At 32.2% G+C, this 20,315-nt stretch overlaps 3 protein-coding genes across 4 annotated transcripts; 2 read left to right on the top strand and 1 right to left on the bottom strand.

The window, feature by feature from the left end:
- Window positions 1-1,067: 1,067 nt before the first annotated feature.
- Window positions 1,068-5,550, top strand: LOC120636847. 2 transcript variants are annotated; one of them, XM_039908410.1, is made up of 3 exons: window positions 1,068-1,222; window positions 1,628-2,657; window positions 4,469-5,550. In XM_039908410.1, the coding sequence occupies exons 1-2, from the start codon at window positions 1,084-1,086 to the stop codon at window positions 2,641-2,643; spliced, it is 1,155 nt and encodes a 384-aa protein (XP_039764344.1). In that variant the 5' UTR covers window positions 1,068-1,083; the 3' UTR covers window positions 2,644-2,657; window positions 4,469-5,550. The 2 variants fall into 2 exon arrangements, with proteins under 2 accessions (XP_039764344.1, XP_039764343.1); XM_039908409.1 differs by having other exon boundaries at window positions 1,628-5,550.
- A 2,295-nt stretch (window positions 5,551-7,845) lies between these two features.
- LOC120636846 lies at window positions 7,846-9,490 on the top strand. The gene is made up of 2 exons (XM_039908408.1): window positions 7,846-8,367; window positions 8,492-9,490. Exons 1-2 carry the CDS (start codon window positions 8,362-8,364, stop codon window positions 8,948-8,950), a joined length of 465 nt encoding a protein of 154 aa, XP_039764342.1. The 5' UTR covers window positions 7,846-8,361; the 3' UTR covers window positions 8,951-9,490.
- An 8,568-nt stretch (window positions 9,491-18,058) lies between these two features.
- Window positions 18,059-20,193, bottom strand: LOC120636841. The gene is made up of 3 exons (XM_039908403.1): window positions 19,979-20,193; window positions 19,107-19,503; window positions 18,059-18,115 (listed from the first exon to the last, which is right to left on the bottom strand). The coding sequence occupies exons 1-3, from the start codon at window positions 20,098-20,100 to the stop codon at window positions 18,059-18,061; spliced, it is 576 nt and encodes a 191-aa protein (XP_039764337.1). The 5' UTR covers window positions 20,101-20,193.
- Between the last annotated feature and the right edge of the window lie 122 nt (window positions 20,194-20,315).

Genomic DNA, 20,315 nt, shown 5'->3' with positions numbered 1-20,315 from the left:
TGTGTAGAGTGTTGAGTAGCTTTTTCTAATGTATAGAAATATACCAAGCATGCCACAGATAGAGTCGATCGGTTTCGCGGCTTGCTATATGGTTACCCATACCTGTCGCGTGACGCGATTTGTCCCGTAGCCAGCGCGTTAGAAAGAAACAACGAAAAAAATTCGAAACAATTCTTGTAAACACTTCGAAGAAATGAAATGCAACAAATTTATTGCATACCGTTTCTTGATATTATCTTGCATTTTCCTCTTTCATTTACCAATTTCTTTTTGTATTTTATTTGTCAAAAAGCGTCACATTTTCAATTCTCGCTTCTTCTTTCATAAAATACTTAAATTATGTTTCATACATGAAAATTTCTTCTTTGTGAACATTTTTGCCGTTAGCTCATAATAATTTATAAAAAATAAAATATTTCATAGTCACTTTGGCTATTTTATAGCGAATGAGACGGGCTTCATTGTAAATTCTACAAAATTGTATGTAGGTACTTGTATAATAATGTATGTATAAAATTAAACGAAAGAATCTTCCTCGCGCTTGACCGCTTCGCACAAAAGATATTTTATTATCACAGTGCTGTAAATATTTTGCTCAAGACTACAATGGAAAATGTACATTCTAAGCTCACGTAAAGTTATTCTCGAGACAAAATTCCTGTATTATTACGTGACAATGCTGCTCAATAGATCGCGAAAAACAACATTGACAAATTTAATTTTATGCAAATAAATGCCCTCACACCGTGAAAATTTACCTTGAGTTGAGTTTTATATGACACGCGCATAAACAGCTAAAATTTTATAATAAGAGTAATAAAGATTATGCTTCACAAGCTTCATTCTAGCGATTTGGGGTTTTACTTATTGTAGCAACACTCTCTAGCTATCAGCCTTCACGTTATTCATAGTAGGGAAAAAACAATTTTTCGTATGGTATCACTATATTTTTCCCACCCTCACTTAGACATCCCTACCATCAATCATTAACATTTTCGTGCTCAGGGCCTCCGCACGTTTTTTTTTTTTATTTTATTTGTTACATTTTAGTATTAAAATAAAAGTGAAACTATATAATACACGATGGGCAAAAGGAAAACAAAGGCGAGGGAAGCGAAGATTCTTAGAAAGATAAGGAAACTGGAAGAAAAATTGTCGAACACACCGGCGAGGAAACGTATAATGCGTCTACCTTCTAGTAGTTCGAGTGACGAGAATAATAGTAAGTTTATATTTTATATGATGTGAGTCTCCGTTTTTGGGATTCTTCCTTCATATTTACGCTATGAAAGTGAAAATAATCCAAACATATGATGTGAGTCTCCGCTTTTTGGGATTCTTCCTTCATATTTACGCAACCAGAGTACCTATATAAGAACTGTATACATGATGTGAGTCTCCGCTTTTGGGATTCTTCCTTCATAATTATCTTATTGAGGAATATTAGGTAGATGTTATCATGATGTGAGACTCCGCTAATTGGTTTACTCCTTCATAATAATTATGCTATGCTATACTATGCACAGTATGGGTTTTATTTTTTTTTATTTTTTTCCTACCTACCTACTTTTACAGTAGAAGTGATCTTGTAACCTATGTTAAAGTCTAAACGTGGGGACGTTTACAGATGTCAGCCAGACGAAGAATGACATATTATACCAGGCTTTACCAGATTTGTTCGACACTCTTGATGATGTCACCGAGCGACGTCCAGACATCGTGTTATCATTGGAGGACATAACACGGCCTGAGGCGGCTGTTGAGATACCAGCAGTTTCGCAGATCGGCGGTGCCGATTCAGCAGTCTCTGAAATCGAGGGGAATAATGACCTCGAGTTGGATGGGTCAGTACTTTCATTGTTAGGTGATGTTCCCGAACTTGTTACTGAACTCGGACCTCCTATCCATAAGGATATTACCACAAGATGGCAAGACATTTTGAAAAGAGGGCTTAAAAAGGATATCAAAAGAGACTTGGTAAAGTTATATCCTATACCTAATAATTTAGAAACACTGGTACCACCAATTCTCAATCCTGAAGTAAAAGTAGCACTAGCAGAAAGTTTAGTAAAACAAGACTTTTCTATTTTTCATAAACAAAAACAGATCGGGTTTGCATTGTCAGCACTTAGTAAATCTGTCGACTCTATAATAAGTGACCCAGCCAAAAAGTTACATATCGACACAAAATCGATATTATTAAGACATTTAAGTGATGCTTGTCGCATTTTATGTGATGTATACCAGCTCGAAACGAAAAGACGAAGAATGCTTATTTTAAGTTCGATAAACCAGAAGATGAAAGACATCGTTATGGATACATTACCTGAAAAATATCTCTTTGGTGACAACATGTCGGAGAAGTTAAAGACAGCTCAAGGTATTAATTTTAAACAAATTTTAAAAGTCGTACCGAAGACAAGTTTTTTGAGTAAAAATGCTACGTCAACTACATCAGTCCCAAAGTCTTTAAACCAACGGACCCCATATCGGAAAATAGCAGCACGTTCTTATATGGGGAAACAACGACTGCAGGACCGTGCAGCGCCAGCACCAACTCCAGCGCCAGCTCAGGGCCGCCAGCGGCACTACCGCCGCAGCCCTCCACCTCCTCCGCGGCGTCAGAGACAGCAGCGGTTTTGAGCATTGACCACGAGGTACGTTATGCGGGGCGACTGTCATATTTCTTTCAACAATGGGGGAATATAACTAGTGACCCGCTTATATTAGACTGGTTAAAGGGCTATAAGATTCCTTTTGTTTCACAACCCATTCGCAATGATTGGGCTTGTACTATTGTAAGATCTAAAAAGGAATTATTTGCATTTAATAAATGTATACAGAAATTATTAGATATCGACGCCATTTCAGAATCGAATCACGAGGACAAGGAATTTATTTCTACGGTTTTTCTGGTGCCTAAACCAAACGGAGAGAATAGATTTATTTTAAATTTAAAATGTTTAAATAAGTTTATAAAGATTGAACATTTTAAATTAGAGGATTACCGTACTGCCACCAAATTAATGTTTCCCAATTGTTTTATGGCTTCTATGGATCTGAAGGATGCATACTATTTACTACCAATTCATAGATTGCACAGAAAATATTTAAAGTTTAAATTTAATGAGACTCTTTATGCATATAATTGCCTACCGTTTGGCTTAACGACAGCACCGTACGTTTTTACAAAACTATTAAAACCAGTAATGGAGTACTGCAGGTCAAATAATATATTAACAGTTATATATTTAGATGATATAATAATATTTGGCAGTTCATATGTGGAGTGCAATAAAAACATTATATTTATCAAGAACCTTCTCGAAGGTCTGGGATTTCTAATAAATTATGATAAGAGTTGTTTAACACCTTCAAAGGAGTGCAAATATTTAGGTTATATATTTAATTCAGAAGACATGATATTGGAGCTACCCTTTGAAAAGAGAACTAAAATTCAACAATTAATTTTAAAGTTCTTAAATACAAAGACTTGTAGTTTACGGGATTATTCTAGTTTTCTTGGTAATTTAATATCAGCTTGCCCTGCTATAGATTACTCTTGGTTATATACTAAGCGTTTTGAAAGATTTAAATTTTTATGTTTATTATCTAATTCGTCGTACGATCAAATTATACAAATTCCAGCAAGATTGAATGAAGATATACCACCATAACGGTGGTTGAGATATATTAAAGCCGATTATGCTAAGCTACGCAGTCATAATTTTACCTTTGAGATTTTCTCAGACACTTCTCTTACGGGTTGGGGAGCATATTGTAACGGAAACGGATCGCATGGTTTTTGGACCAACGCAGAAAGGACGAAACACATAAATTCATTAGAGCTTAAAGCAGCTTTTTTTGCTTTAAAAGTTTATGCTAAACATATTACTTATACAGAGATTCTTTTGAGAATCGATAACACTACTGCTATAGCATGTATTAATAAAATGGGTAGTATACAATATCCACACCTTGAAGAAATTACACGACAAATTTGGCAATGGTGTGAAAATAGGGAAATTTTTATATTTGCATCTTATATCAGATCCAAGGATAATGTGGAAGCTGATACCATGTCTAGAATTAAATTTCAGGAGACAGAATGGGAACTTGCAGACTATGCCTTTCAAGCAATCATTCTGTTGCTAGGACAACCTACAGTAGACTTGTTCGCATCTAGAAATAATAAGAAATGTTCTACTTATGTATCTTGGAAACAAGATCCTGATGCTTGGACAATTGATGCTTTCACATTATCTTGGACTCATCTTAATTTTTATGCTTTTCCTCCATTTGCATTAATACTAAAGATGATTCGTAAAATTATAGATGATAGGGCGGAGGGCATTGTTGTAATACCAAATTGGCCTACCCAACCGTGGTATCCATTATACCAAAAGATTAAAATTTCTAAGGAGGTATTTTTTCATCCAGATAAACGATTGCTCGTATCTCCTTTCAGACTTCATCACAATCTGCACAGCTCGCTAGAATTGATTGCCGTGCGATTGTCAGGAAAACGCTAATAGAACGACATCTTTCCTCAAGATCTGTGGATATCATCTTATCGTCTTTAGCTGACAGTACCTATAAGCAATATGATGGATGTATTAGGTCTTGGATAACATATTGCGAGAATAAAGAACTAAACTATTGCTCTGCATCGATTCCAGAAATTATACATTATTTAAGTCAGCTTTTTGACCAGGGAGCAAAGTATGGGACTATTAACTCTCATAAATCAGCAATAAGTTTATTAATGGGAAATTCTATTGATGATACCAGAGTTAAGAGATTTATGAAGGGAGTGTATAGGTTACGGCCTCCCGCGCCTAAATATGATATAACTTGGGAACCTAATTTAGTTTTGAATTATTTAAGCAAGTTATGGCCCAACCATACGTTGAGCTTAGAGGACCTTTCAAAGAAAGCTGTTACACTTATTGCCTTGGTGACGGCTCATCGTGTCCAGACGATATCTCTCATAAAGACTAGAAACGTGTTTGTAAATCAGGGTAGTGAAGTGATTATCAAAATACCCGATTATAGAGACTTCTAGGTTAGATGCACATCAACCTTTGTTAAAACTCCCCTTCTTCACTCCCCGGCCTGAAATCTGCCCAGCATTATGCGTCTTAGCTTATTTAAATAGAACTGAGAATTTGCCGGTAAATAATCAAGACAGATTATTTTTAAGTTACAAGAAACCTTATAAAGAGATATCGACGCAGACATTAAGACGCTGGATAAAGACTATTTTGGCTAACAGTGGCTTGGATACTACAATATTTAGTGCCCATAGCACTCGCCATGCATCAACTTCGTCGGCTTATAGGCTGGAAGTCAATCTTGACATTATAAGGAGAACGGCTGGTTGGAGTGAAGCATCTGGAGTTTTTGCTAAATTTTATAATAAGGAAGTTATTGTTAACGATAAAAGCTCATTTGCTCAATCCATTCTCAGCAACCATTGTAACTAAGATAATTAGATTAATAAGAGTTTATTACATTCTATTAAAGAAAATATACTTCTTAAATGTTAAACGAAAGAATTTTAAATTTAATATGATTGTTATTTTTTTTTTTTTTTGTTTTATCTACCTGTGAATTAAAAGTAGGTAACTTAATGTTTTTTGTTAACTTTATTAGAATAAAGAATTCAATTTAAAAAGTTTTTGATGTGTTATTTTAAGAAGAATACCTGTTTTATGTATTATTTTTACAAATACAGCTATAAACATATACAGCTATATACAATAAGTAAAACCCCAAATCGCTAGAATGAAGCTTGTGAAGCATAATTTATGATCAAACGAACTTACCTTTAAGTGAAGTTCGATCCAAATTATGCGAGCAAGCTTCATTCGACGCGATTTGGGGGGACCCACCCTAAGGTAATAACTATTTTTAAGTGTAAAAAAAAACCCTCCCAGTTTTTATCTATCAGATGTATTATTTTTATCACTTTGATAAAAATAATACATCTGATAGATAAAAAAAAAAGTTTAATTTAGAATAGATTGCTTTAAACTAATGATTGATGGTAGGGATGTCTACGTGAGGGTGGGAAAAATATAGTGATACCATACGAAAAATTGTTTTTTCCCTACTATGAATAACGTGAAGGCTGATAGCTAGAGAGTGTTACTACAATAAGTAAAACCCCAAATCGCGTCGAATGAAGCTTGCTCGCATAATTTGGATCGAACTTCACTTACAGGTAAGTTCGTTTGATCATAAATAATATTTTCTAAGTTTTTAAGTTAACAAAGTTTATTATATTACCTATAGTTAATAGCGTTTTCATTTATTTAGAAAACTTTACTGCACATACAAGTCGATTATTTGGACCATGTCCTGAGACATGAGCGATACTAAGTACTCCAGCTCATAATGATGGGCAAAGTAAAGGGTCATCCCTACATCGCTACATCCGTGAATGGACAAATATCGTTAGCATGAACTTATTGTTCAAGAAGCCACGAGAAGTTCGCTGAGCTGACGGCCAACCTCCAGTAGTGAGGTAGAAAAAGAAGAAGTTCGCTCATATATTGAAACAATACAAGAAACACAAGAAAGTATTTATATACAGTTGTATGCAAAGGTGGTCTTATTGCAAAAGCAATCTCTGACAGAAAACCCTTGGTAAAGGTTATCGCTTTAGTAACGTATGACTTGTTAGACGGGGGCTACTGTTTATTAGTTATTACAGTACCTATTCATATTAAAGGCTACTGGGTTCTACGCAAGTAGTATAGAATGCCGTATTTGCCTCACTTCTGAAAATTTTTTGAGGATTCTAATAAGATTCTTATTGGATTTTGATGAAAATCTAACTAATTCCAATTGCGTTATATAGGTCAAAATACTATCTCATAGCACTCATATATGCGCCGACTCTACCTCACTACCTCAGGTTTTTACCTAAGTCTGTGGATTCTAATTCATATTGGAATATAGTTCCTGGATGAGTGTAATGCGTATTGGGATAATAACTTTACTATTCGATATAGGTATATTCGAATTCTAACAAGTTTCTAAAACCAAAGCTATTATTCTAATTATTATTAGATTTTCTCGTACTTTAAATTAGTAATTCAAATTATCGTAATTTCAATTAGTAAATTCATACTTTGATAAGATGAAACCAAAATATATAAACTTAACATATTTCAGCGTTATCAAAATAATTACGTTTTGATTAAGTTTATTAAGGTCTCAATATGTGATATTGATTAAGTATATGCACATAATATTTGGAAAATAAGAATATTTACAACTTATTAAAATAGGTTTATGAAAACATTACGTACGATAGGTTTAACATATTACAGAATTATTAAAATGATTTTGGTTTCATTAAGTTTATTAAGGACTTTATATTACGATAGGTTTAACAACAGCATTATCAAATGGATTTTCGTTTGATTAAGTTTATTAAGAACTCTATATTTGATATTACGATAGGTTTAACATATTACAGAATTATTAAAATGATTTTGGTTTATTAAGGACTTTATATTACGATAGGTTTAACATATTACAGCATTATCAAATGGATTTTCGTTTGATTAAGTTTATTAAGAACTCTATATTTGATATTACGATAGGTTTAACATATTACAGCATTATCAAAATGATTTTGGTTTGATTAAGTGTATTAAAGACTCGATAATTGTTATTGACAAAGGATATGCACATCATGTTTGAAACATTAGAATATTTATAACAAAAAAAGAGAAATTCTTAGTAGAGCATCGTTTAAAATAAGACAATGTATTGTTAATAAATTATTTTCGTCTCGAAAAGATTCCAAAGTTTTTTTAATTCTATTTTATGGAGCACTGAAATAAATAACACGCAAGTAACCTTTCCCAAAGTATTTTTTGTTGCACATTCCTCGTTACAAACAATAAACCTACCTGATTGCAGACAAGAACTTACTTGTTCAACTCAAAAAAAATATATTGTTCGTTGGAACATTATCTAAAGAATTTTTTTTATTTAACTATACGAAACACCGTAATAAATAACCCAACCTTTCCTTTGTCAAAGTATTTTTTATTGTCCATTCCTAGTTACAAGCAATAAACAGCCACGGTAGTTTCAATGATTAATTAAAGACAAGAACAAACTTGTATTATAAAAATGTGCGTATAAAACGTTTCACTCAACCATACAAGCCATAAGTTTATTCAGTGTCCGACTGTTAGTATCTAACCCAGTATTTTAAAAGTCTTTAAGGCATAAGTTTATTCAGTGTCAGACTGTTAGTATCCAAACCAGTGTTTTAAAAGTCTACTTATTAAACACTTACTAAGATCGACCAGTGGTGTGAAACAACATTTATTCATCATGGAGGTAAGAATCACATACGTTTGTCTTTTTTTATCTATTCGTAACTTATAATTGAATCTTTACGATGTGGAACTGTTATGAATCTAATTAATATTTTGTTTTAATCGTGATCTCATATTTATTCTAGAATTCACCGAATGATGAATATACTTTAAAGCACTTATATTATCCACTCAATATATCAGATGATCAAGATATGAGTGACAATAAAAAGACCGCAATGAGAAGGAGCAACAGTATAGATGCTTTTTTTGAAAAGCAAAAGAAAAAGAAGAGACAGTCAAAGTCTTCATGTGTAGCGCAAGCAAGTGACGGGGGCCTATCATATATCTCATCCAACGACGATGACAGTATCAGTGCAACACATCTAATCAAAATAGACATCTATGACATGAAGAGTCTTAAAGATGTTTCGCCTCTTGAATACTGGAAATATGCAGATTTGCGATTAAAGTACTACGTTGAATCTGCTGGTGATAAGCACTATCAAAGCATGCGAGATATTATATACAACATTACAAAGCAAATCGCTGGGAAGCATGACTGTAAAAAATACTTTATTGACAGAGATAACCAGAAACAATAAGTATTCTCTGAACCAGCGGTCGGTAAACATCACAAAGTAAAAAGACCCTCTATATAAACGTAGTTGTATTTTATTTTGTATTTTGCTTTAAAATTTATTTGAAAACAATAATGGGACTATTAAAAAGTACTTTACAAACAGTAAAAAAAATAACAATATGAAATCCCACTCCAACCATTCGGATAGACAAATAATGAGGTGGTTCATTTCGTCAGATCCGTCATTCCATATTCAAACGTTCTACGAAACTACACGATGACAACTGAGTTCAGCAACATTTCTTTCGAGGAAGAAATGGTTACGTTGTGTGAAAAAGTGGAGACGAAAATAAACTCCTTTGTTGAAAAAATAGTTGAAGATATGGATATCGATCAGCAGTTGCACGATTTATGTGAGAACATGGAACGCGAGCATAAGGGGTATTCCAGTCCAATATTACCCTTAAACATAGGACTGATGATGACAGCTCTTCGTGAGGACTATGTTATTTATTATGAAGAAGAAACTGATCAAGATCCGTCTCATTCTTTCTGGTCACAGTGTACACAAAAGTTATAGTTAATACTTTAAGATATATTTTTCATTGTATAATATAATGTTAGATTTGTACCTTGTTAAAATAAAAAACTATAATTTTTCGATTTTTTTTTTATATCATCTCTTTATAAATAAAGTCTTAAACATAGATTGAACAAGTTGATCATTATATAAAGTATTATCAGAAAATAAATTTATAAATTTTGACATTGAGATATTATTAAATTTAAAATAAATATAAACTAAACAATATATTCCGCAAAATGAGCTAAAATAGTTCTGAAGTACTTTATCGTTGTGAATCCACTTTTTACAGTTAGTTTTTAGGAACATTTCATGGTAATCCATTGGTTTGCGACCAAACGAGTCAAAATATTCACCGACACCATTAGTATCAACATATATTGCTACCCAATGAGATCCAGGTTTTGTATCAGGATCTAAATTGGATATTAAATATGCTGGTGATGTTAAATATATCGGTATCTTATTAGCAGCAAAAACATTTAAGTGAATACTTGGATCGATAATTTTTAAATAGTTCTCAATCTCTGTGGTGTCAATTGGAAGTTTATAAAAAAAATTAAAAGCAAATAAAGAATCTTCTCTATATAATGGTTGTTTATGAAATGACTTGAAAATTAAATATTATCTTTATTTATATTATCTTAACTGTTATAGTCTAAACTTACATCTCGATTTTTATTTATTTCAATTACATTATCAAACTCTGCGTAAACTATGCAATTCACAGTTGTCGTTAAAGCTCTTTCAAATCGAACCTCAAATCTTACACTGCCCCGTTTAATGAGGTTCCAGTGAGAGTTTGAATTAGCAGACAAATCGGGGGTTAAATCAAAAGCAAAAAGACAATACCCATTATTATAATCCTCTTTAGAGACATCATTTCCATCATTCAAAAAATGAATTCCTGTTCCAGAGAATAAAGTATGATATGCACTTGTGAACACATTATCATCAAATGATGGTGTTAATGTTTTAGATGGTATGGATTGACCATCAACATATAAACCGAACAAGTTAAGTCCATGATTTCCAAAATTAAAAGGATTAGTATTTAGAGTTCCATTAAAAGCAGAGTTTCCTACGAATCCAATAATACATCTTTTGGGTATTTGTCCTAAAAACACATTATCTAGCATTTTACCCTGGATTCCAGATGGAATGGTTAACACTTTAACTTCAGCACGAGTGACAGGATATTTTGCAGTTGTAGTAGCTAACACTTTTTCATGTGCAATTAATACACTAGGATTGATCCGAACTTTACGCATTATAAGGCTAGCACTAGATAAATGCACTTTGAATTTACTATCTATAGATGAACACATAAGATTAAAACTATCTTTAGAACGTACGAGTTTTAGACGCATTTCAACACCATTGATTAAAAACTTGTCTTGATTAAAAATATCAGCATGTATATGACCAATCATTTCAATAGTTTGACTTTCCTTTGCTAATTCTTCTCTTTTTGCGTATCCCTGGTTTGAAGCATCACATGAATCCATTTTTGAAGCCGTATCTTTATACCAAAGACCACAAGTAAGGTGAGATTTTTTAGCAGCTGTACCATAATTAAGCAAAGTCTCGATGTAAGCTCGATATCTATAAGTGTTGTTTGGAGGTGTTACGAGCTTTTGATTTAAATATATGTCAACCTGACTAAAAAGTGAGTGAAGCCAATTGTTAACAGGAGCAACATTAGAAGCACTTGAAATGTTACTTGAATCGGTATTCTGAACTTTGGCTTTTATGTGCAGTAGGGTATGAGATAAATCAACGTAATCATCACCATTTCCTGGTACTAAAAATTCAATTGGTCCATCATCGGTCAATGATGAAATGGGGTTGTAATGAATCCATTGACCTCCCTCAATACTAGTCTGAGTCGATGGTAGAGCAAATAAATCCAACTCTGATTTTACGCATTCACAAGAATTATGATGTAAAAATGACATTTTTAAATTTTAACTTTTAAAAAAAATATCCTGAATATTACTATGTTTAATTTTCTTAGAACCTTTCTGTTTGAGAGTGTTTTTGGAAGTGACACGTTTTCTTTTTTGCCGTCTAATTTTATATCCTGATCCGTTCATGATGGAATCAATTTTTTTATCAGCTTTTTGTTTTAGATTCGAAGTTGCTGTTTTAAAACGTGATCTGATAGATTCATCTATTGGTTGTACATTCAACATGTCGGATAATAAACCCACACCAGCATTCAGAGCTTCTTTACCGACAACTTTTGCACCATTTTTCAAAAGTGGAAGAACAGATCTAAATAATCCACCCAAAAAACTACCTATACCATGACCTCGCTGATACGGTGCACCCTTGTAAATTGCACCTATACCTGTACCAGCTTGATGAGAATAATAATGTAAGTATGGGCAAGGCATTTTGAATGGAAGTTTTTTCACTTGATTCTCTTAAAATGTACTTTAATACACGTCGTCCCAAACTGGAATGGTACTTTTTGACCTGTACTCGTTCTTATATCTATTTCTATTACATCAAACTCTCTTCGCATGAGAGGTAGGTAATGAGGTGGTGAAAAAATATGCATTTTGTTTGCCCCGTATACATAGACTGCAGGATCAAGTGGAACGATTCTAAGAAGAGGGGCCATGACATCTCCAACAATTTGTGGTTCGATAATATCACAATAAATAAACAATTGAGAGGGTAATCCTAATTTTAAATTATAAGGATATGTTCCCGTTTTATTTTGAATTAGATTTGTATTTGGTTCAAACCCTAGCTGTAAACATAACTTGGTTGACAACTTAAGTACATCAATTGCATTATCCATACATAATACTGATACTTGACTTTTTATTTCATCATAATTAAACATAAGTTGAGTATCAGTATGTTTGTTTAATTCAGCTACAAGATGTTGAATGCTATCATAATTCATAGCAGGAATATGGCTTCTATAGTGTACTAATGAAGTTATATCTTCATCAGGTATCATAATCCATTTTGATGTATAAATAACGTTTTCTGATTCCCGAACTGTATACATAGTACAAGGATATTGAATTTCAACAACTCCAATATACCATTCTCCTTCCAAAATAAGTGATTTTGGTAATTTGGTTGAGAACTTGGTCGTCGTGTTTTCTGGGAAGTACTCCATTGAACTATTACTAAGTAAAGTTAAATAAAAATTTTATTCCATCATAACTTTTTAAGGCTGGATTCTAAAATCCAACTGTTAAACTTATCAGGATAACCTTTCCACTTGACAAGCAATTGTTTTCTGTTACCTGAATAGCGAGAGCATAGTATTTTATCAATATTATATTGAGTGGTGGGGTCATATGTTACTTTTTGCAATTCATCCTCATAGAAAGTACCTACAATAGGCTCATCTTGAAGATCTGTGATGGTATAGACCACCTTACGCATACTATTTTTTATACCCGTTATTATAAATATTTCATCACTCCAAGTAGTTTCATATCCTTTTTGGAAAATGTGTTTATATTTCGTTATCCTCACGTGATCACCGATTGAAAACTTAGTCTGCTTTGTAACACTAACTTTATTGTTGAGGCTTCCATATAAATTGTTCCATACTTTCATGATATTATCTACATTAACTTCAAATGGACACATTTTTATACTGGAATGAAAGCTATGGTTATAAGCATAGAGTAAATCTTGTAAAACATTAATATAAGTATAGGTATTTTTGTGAGTGAAATAACGCCACATTCTGGTTTTTAGTGTCCTTTGAAATCTCTCAACTATACTAGCTTTAATATCTGGGTTATTGGTTGTATAGTAATTAATATTTTTAGTTTTAAAGTATTGTCTAACATCTTTTGACACAAATTCAGTACCTTTATCAGATTGTAAGTGGGTGGGAGTTGCTTTAGCTTCGGTAAATATGCTTTCAAATGCTTGTTTTATATTTTTAGAATTTTTCTTTTTAAGTGCTCTTGCAAAAGCATATTTACTAAAAACATCAATAACACACAGAATATAGTTAAAACCTTCATTATATTGAGAATAAGTACGCATATCGCTTAAATCAGCCTGCCAAAGTTCATTAAAATTAGATAATATGTATTTGTTTCTGGGGAATTTCCGATGCACAGGCTTATGTAACGTATAAGTTTCTTGAGCTTGCAACCACTCTTTTACTTGTTTCCTATTCATTTTACCCTTTAATGCTCTTACCAAGTGATCTATGCTACTGTAACCAGCTGGGTTCGAAATGTCGTAATAGATATCATTTATGTCTAGTATGGATTCCATCTTTCCCAAATGTCGTGTTTTTTTCTTAACGATTTTTGAGTTTCAAGACTCTCACCATCATTTGAGGTACTACGTCTTCTGAATTTTGGTGATTTATTACTAATATTTTCAAAAGCTTGCGGATTACCAATACAAGTCGAAGGAACTTCTATATTTTTTAGAGCAACAATAAATTTTTCCCATCCGATAGGTTTAGGTCGTTTTAATGATCTTAACGTATAATTCACTAGATCAACAATATTACTATCATCTATAACTTCATTATCTAACACTAATACCCCATCATTTTTCCATCTAATTTTGTCTTTATGGTTTAGGAGAGTATTTAACAATATATCACCCTTTTTTTTGTACGTTTTTGGTATAAGTTTGTTTATATAAGTGGTTGTGTAAGAAATATCAATTGAAGAACCACATGCGTGCTTTTCATCTTCAGAGTCCTCACAAACTGCAGAATAATTGTCTTTGCTCTCCTTTTTAAGCAATTCAGTATCGTGCTTTTGCTCATTCTCTATAGTCACGGGTAGTTTTAATGGTCTCCTCTCTTCTCTGGTAAGGTGAAGATATCTTTGTAAAATTTGCATATACAATGACCATTTTTCACGGTCGTCCATTTTACTTTTTAGTATATTTTTCATTTCTTTGTCTAATCTTGATAATGAGTCTTCATGTATCGTATTTTCTGATTTTAAGCGTTCAATTACCTCTGGTTCAATAAGAATCATTTTCTTAGTGTACTCCATTTTTATACTAAATTAAACAATCCATTCAAAACAGCCCCCAATATAATCGGAAGAAATGCTCCTCCTTGCTGAATAATAATACGCTTTCTTACTTTACCTTTTCCTTTTTTAATTAATTTTCTTAGAATTGTTTTGTGTTTTTTCAGTTTACCCTTCTCACTATCCTTCAAAGGTACTTTACCATTCAATATATTAAAAATACATTCACTAATGCAATCAATTTCTTCGTCTTTGCAAACTTTTAATAACGCTGTACGATATTTAGGTTTAAGCGTAAGTAAAGCCCTTAATAAATCTTTATGAGTTTTTACACGTCCAAACATTATTATGTTCGTATTTTAATATTTAAATCACATTTGTAGAAAAAAAGCAATTCAGTTTTACTATGCTTAAGATGGGTTCTCTTGCTTCTTTATATTTCGGGGTATCGTCTTTAAAAATTTCTTTGATATATTCACATACACAATTTATTTCCTCTTTTTTAAGAGAACGAAGTAAAATTTTACGATATTTTGGTTTAAATGTTTGCAATGCAAATCTTAACTTTTTTATGTGTAACGTCGTGTTGCCTTCAACCATTATTTGTTACTGACATTAATCGAGTGCTGCACACCATATTTAAACCCCTTCTTGGGGACATATACTACACAGTCATTAGTAGAGGGGTCAATTTTAGTTTTAAAACGACATGCGTCATTTGTATTTTGTTTCAAATCAACCATTAAGTAACCATGAGGTTCCATAGTTGCATCTTTATAGGCCTCTTCGACAAATTTTGAATTATCTGGAAACACCTGGCGTGCTAAATGACGTATTTGCGTCCGGTCTCTGGGATTTTTGAAGTAAATAATATAGCTTGTATTCAGAGAAATATCTCGTTGTCCTCTACCTTGATGAAATAAATTTTGTGTAATGTAAAACACGCTTAAATTTCTGTGATGACTACCTTTAGTAAAAATATCAACGATGCGGCCATCAGACTCTCGCATGAGATCATCAATTATTACTAAACCCGGTTGCTGACCATCAAACATACTCATTTCAGGAATTCCTTGTACATACGTTACATTTTCTAAATTATAAAGAGGTTGCATTTCATCATAACACCATAAAACTTGAGAAAAATGTGTGCTGCATACATTAGTACAGTTTTTTAAAAAAGTTGTTACAAAGTTTGATTTACCACAACCACTTGGACCTGCTACTATAGCAGTAAATGGATGTAAAAAATGATACATTTGTGAAGTGGTACGTGCTGTCTCGGTTATGGTAGAACAGGGAATGGGTTAAAAAAATAATATAACAGTATTTTAAAGTCACAAATATAATATGCTTAATAAAATGTTAATATTACAATGGAATCGATTTTATACACCTTTAATACATAATACAATTATTTGTAGTCTACATTATTTACAGTTTTAATACATCTTTGTATGTCAGCTAAATTATTCATCAATATTAATGATTTAAAAAAAAAATTATAACAAATAAGTTTATTAAGTATAGAGAAAACTTATTCTACAAACAAATACCATCGATAAAACTCATGATTCAGTATTGAGCAAATTAATTTTGTAGTGACCCCAAGCTAATGTTTCACTAGAGTTATTGATAAAAAATCGTTTTGTATCAGAATGTGAAAGTGATATTTTATTATTTTTTTGGGTAAATATAACATGTTTTATTGATCGAAATCTATACATTTCACATATCTCATTTTTCTTTTTGAATAGAACTGTTTTATAATTTTCCATTTGGAATGTTTTAGTAACTGATTTGTTAACTCCTTTTGCTTTTGCAACGAATTTATCTAATGAATTTATGGCATACATTTTTGATCTTAAACCAACAAATTCTGTGACAATTGTCCCGTTATTTTCATCTTTGAAATAGCCAATTTTTTTTTTATTTAATAAAGGAAAACCATATGTGTTATTAGAACAGTAGTCTGAAGTATCAAAATATTTGTTTAAATCAGGTTTAATATCAGCATAAAAATTGTCAGTAAAAATTTGATATATGAAGCTGTCAGTGTCAGTATACAACATTTTACAATTGGATCCATATTTTTTTTTCATGTAGTTATAGTGGAAATCATACATGAGGGTTTTAGAAATATCTAAAATACAAAGTCCTAAATATATGGGTTTATTGTAAAATAGTTTCGTTTTTTTAAGTTGAATAGCGACAAAATTTTCTGAGAATATTGAAAGGCTATGAAACTCAGGTCTCACAATAAGTTTTTGAGCACCTCTGACTTTACCCCTATCTTCCCAATGCATACATAATTTAACATCCACTCGTTTTTCAATGTTTTCCATAGTTTTCCCAAATATCGAATTATTCATTAGTTTATAAAAGTCTTTTTCAAAATCGGAATGAGCAGATGTACGTAGTTTTGTATTTAAATCAATATATTTTTGTAACCAAGGACTCTGTTGAAATTTTAAAATTCTATGGACTTTTTTTAGTTTTAACCCCATTTCAAGAGATTGTTTAAGGTTTCTGTAATGAATTACATATTTATTTTTATCATATAAATTTGGAACTAATTTTAAATGCTTGCTCCCTCCAGCTAAAATATTCTCTGGGCATAGTGGAAAATCGGAATGCAGATCATGCAAATCTTGTGGATATTCTAAATCGACTTCAAGAATATATCCTACATCAGAATCAATTGGAATATTAAAATCAGTATTACAATCCACCCATTCAAAACCACCCGTAGGAAGATACTGAGACATAGCCCAACCATATAAATTGTTAGCATCTAAGTACGTAATATAAGATGATTGAACTTGCTCATCAAAGTTTGGCATAAATTTATTATTAGCTTGTGCATAACGGTTGCTGCATTGGGAGACACCACCACGTATACCGGATTTTACAAAAGCTATTTTATCAAAATCTGTTAGTAGCTCTAATGTCACTTGTGTATACTTCAACATTGCATCCCAACTAAGTCCCGGTGCTGTATAATATTGAACGGGATCTAAATCATATGTTTTAATACATACGTTTCTAAAATTTTTAAATATATCAGTTAAAAGAAGTACATCTGTTTTTAGGTATAAGTCAGAATAGTCACCCATATCACGACATTTAAAATGAACCCAAACTTCCGTAGCATGTCTATAATCCTCATTTGATACTGCACTGTTAGTTAGTGTATTAAAAAACTGTTCTTGTGTGGGAAGTGACGTTAACTTTAAAGATTCAAATGAAGTCATAAAATCATAGGGATATATACCTTTACGTTTTAAATAACGAAGATCATCAATATTTTGAAAATTCCTACTCAGTTCAGTAAAGTTTTCATCATTTAAATTTTTCGATAACGAATCTATGCTACATGACAAAAATTTCAAAGAATCAATGAACCTTAATTCAATCTTATTAACACCTATTTGTATAATTTTTGAAAAAGAAATATATCGCTCTTTATTTTGGGGTATGACATTTACTTCACCCTCCGAAAAATTTAATGCATGCACAATGAAATGAGCATCATAGTTACTTAGGTTGTGTAAAATTATGGGAATAAATTTGGGGGTTTCAAACTTTTCTGCACAACTTGTATGACAGACACCTACAAAGGTACCAGTATATTTATTAAAATCTATTTTATGTTCCGAATCGAGATCTTTATCACATATATAACATGTAGTAGTGACAGATATTTTATTCTTCATATCCACCGTGAGGGGAATAGGGTTAATCACAGTTAAGTTTTGATTAACAATCCGTTTAACGTCTTCGCTTAACCTCTCCATAAATACTTTGGAACAATTATTACCCGTATATGTTTCATACTTAGACAAACTATCATTAAATGCACATTTTATATAGTACCCAAAACTGTATTCATCGTGTCTCTGAATATTTTCAGTATACGAGGTAGATGGATTATTACCACAGCCTTGTATAGGATTTAAAAATGATTCAAAATCTGCATAAATAACAAAAGGTACTTTTAACTTCCTCTCATATTTATCAAACGTCAATTTAGCTCTCGCAGCGTTCGGTAAATCGGTTCGGATGTGATTACAATCATGTTGTTGATGAATTTTCAATTTAGAATTAGTTTCAAAGTAAAGCAGACAACCATCACAAATATGTGTAGCATGTTCATGTGAATTTATTTGTCGGCTGACTAATCGAGAAAGATTTTTAATATAACAATAATGACCATTGGATCCATTGTTAATGAATAATAAATTAACATGATTTTGTTTACGACATTTTGTGAAATATAGTGGACCAATTATTTTCGTAGATTTATTTGTTATATCACGATCAAGACCAAAAATATTTATACTTATATTATTAAAGCACTCAAATTTATTAATATCTTTTAATTTAACCGGGAATGGGATATTTGTGAAATAGTATAATAAGTGAAAATTGCTACTAGAATAAATAACACTAATGTCATCACCTAAACAAAACATATAATTAAATGTTTGAAAATCAAAAGTATTTTCTATATTTTTTGTTGGTTGTACAAAATCTCCTTGTAAAATAAAATTTACTTTTAATGTAGTATGCTCTTTTAAAGCATTATCAAGCAAATTATATACAGTATTTTTAATTATGTTAAGAAAGTGCTCAGGAGTTTCGAATATAGAATTAGTGTTAGTGGAATTGGGGATTCTGTACGTTACTATCCGCCGTCCGAAAGCAGTTTCTATTAATTGAACATTATTTAAGTTGGGATTTAAACTTAGAACATTTTTGCTATGAGTCTTGCTTTTAAGATGATTGGTATAATATTTTCTGTTAACATATACTTTGCAGTTAAGGCATTCGATAGTATTATTGTTTGTAGAACTTACAGATGTAGTTGTTTCTTCCTGTATTGGGTTCGTTGTTACCACCGCAGCAGATGTTGAAGGCTCTTGAGAAAATGGACGCTTACTCGAAGAATATTTTGTGACAGCAATTTTTCTTTTTACACCTCCTCCACTTTGTCTTGATCTGAAAATAATTAAAATGATAAAATCAAATAACATATCTTAAAACGTAATAGCATTACTAATACACTAGTAATAATTTACCATTTTTTATACACATTACGCAGTACGCCATCATAGGAAACACGCCATCAATTTCATCGCTTGAAATGGAACACGCGGAAGTAAAGTGATCCGTACAAGGGGTATAAAAAGGTTTTATGTCTGGATCTTCTAACAACCAACTCGGAAGTTTATTACTTATGTACCACAATCGTATATACCTATGCATCTTATTAACCACAAATGGTTTAGTGAATACACTAATGTCATCGTTGGTTAAAGATTCCATAGTGATTATTTTGCTTTCACAGTTTACCACTCAATGAGTAAAACTAAGAATCATCCGAACATTTATATATGGCACGCCCCACTCTCAGAACAGACAAGATGCAACAAGTATTCTTATGTAACTTAAACAATAGTGAAAATATACTCACAAAGCAGCTTGATCGGTTTCTACTTGTATACACAGGTTCACTAAGTCAAATTCAACTTCCGCTGCTTGACATAGCTCAACCATTTCTTCTTCGTAAACAAAGTCGTTGAGTTCGACAGTCATTGTGCAGTTTTGTGTGGTAACTTAGAATATGAAGTACATTTCCTAATCTTCTTCCTCGGAGTCCCAAATGGGGCTCGGGGTAACCGCTCAGGGCGATGGCCCTTTTCGGTGGTAGCAACGCCGTCTGCAACTACAGACGGGTCACTTGGTGGGACCGTTGGGTCCGTGGTGTCGAGTCCGGGGAAGAAGTCGCGGCAGCGCGATCAAGCCTGCGT

Source organism: Pararge aegeria (assembly GCF_905163445.1).
Source record: "Pararge aegeria chromosome W unlocalized genomic scaffold, ilParAegt1.1 SUPER_W_unloc_4, whole genome shotgun sequence".
Lineage (NCBI taxonomy): Eukaryota > Metazoa > Arthropoda > Insecta > Lepidoptera > Nymphalidae > Pararge > Pararge aegeria.
Note: the sequence above shows the minus strand (reverse complement) of the source record. Positions and strands in the feature narration are given on the sequence as shown.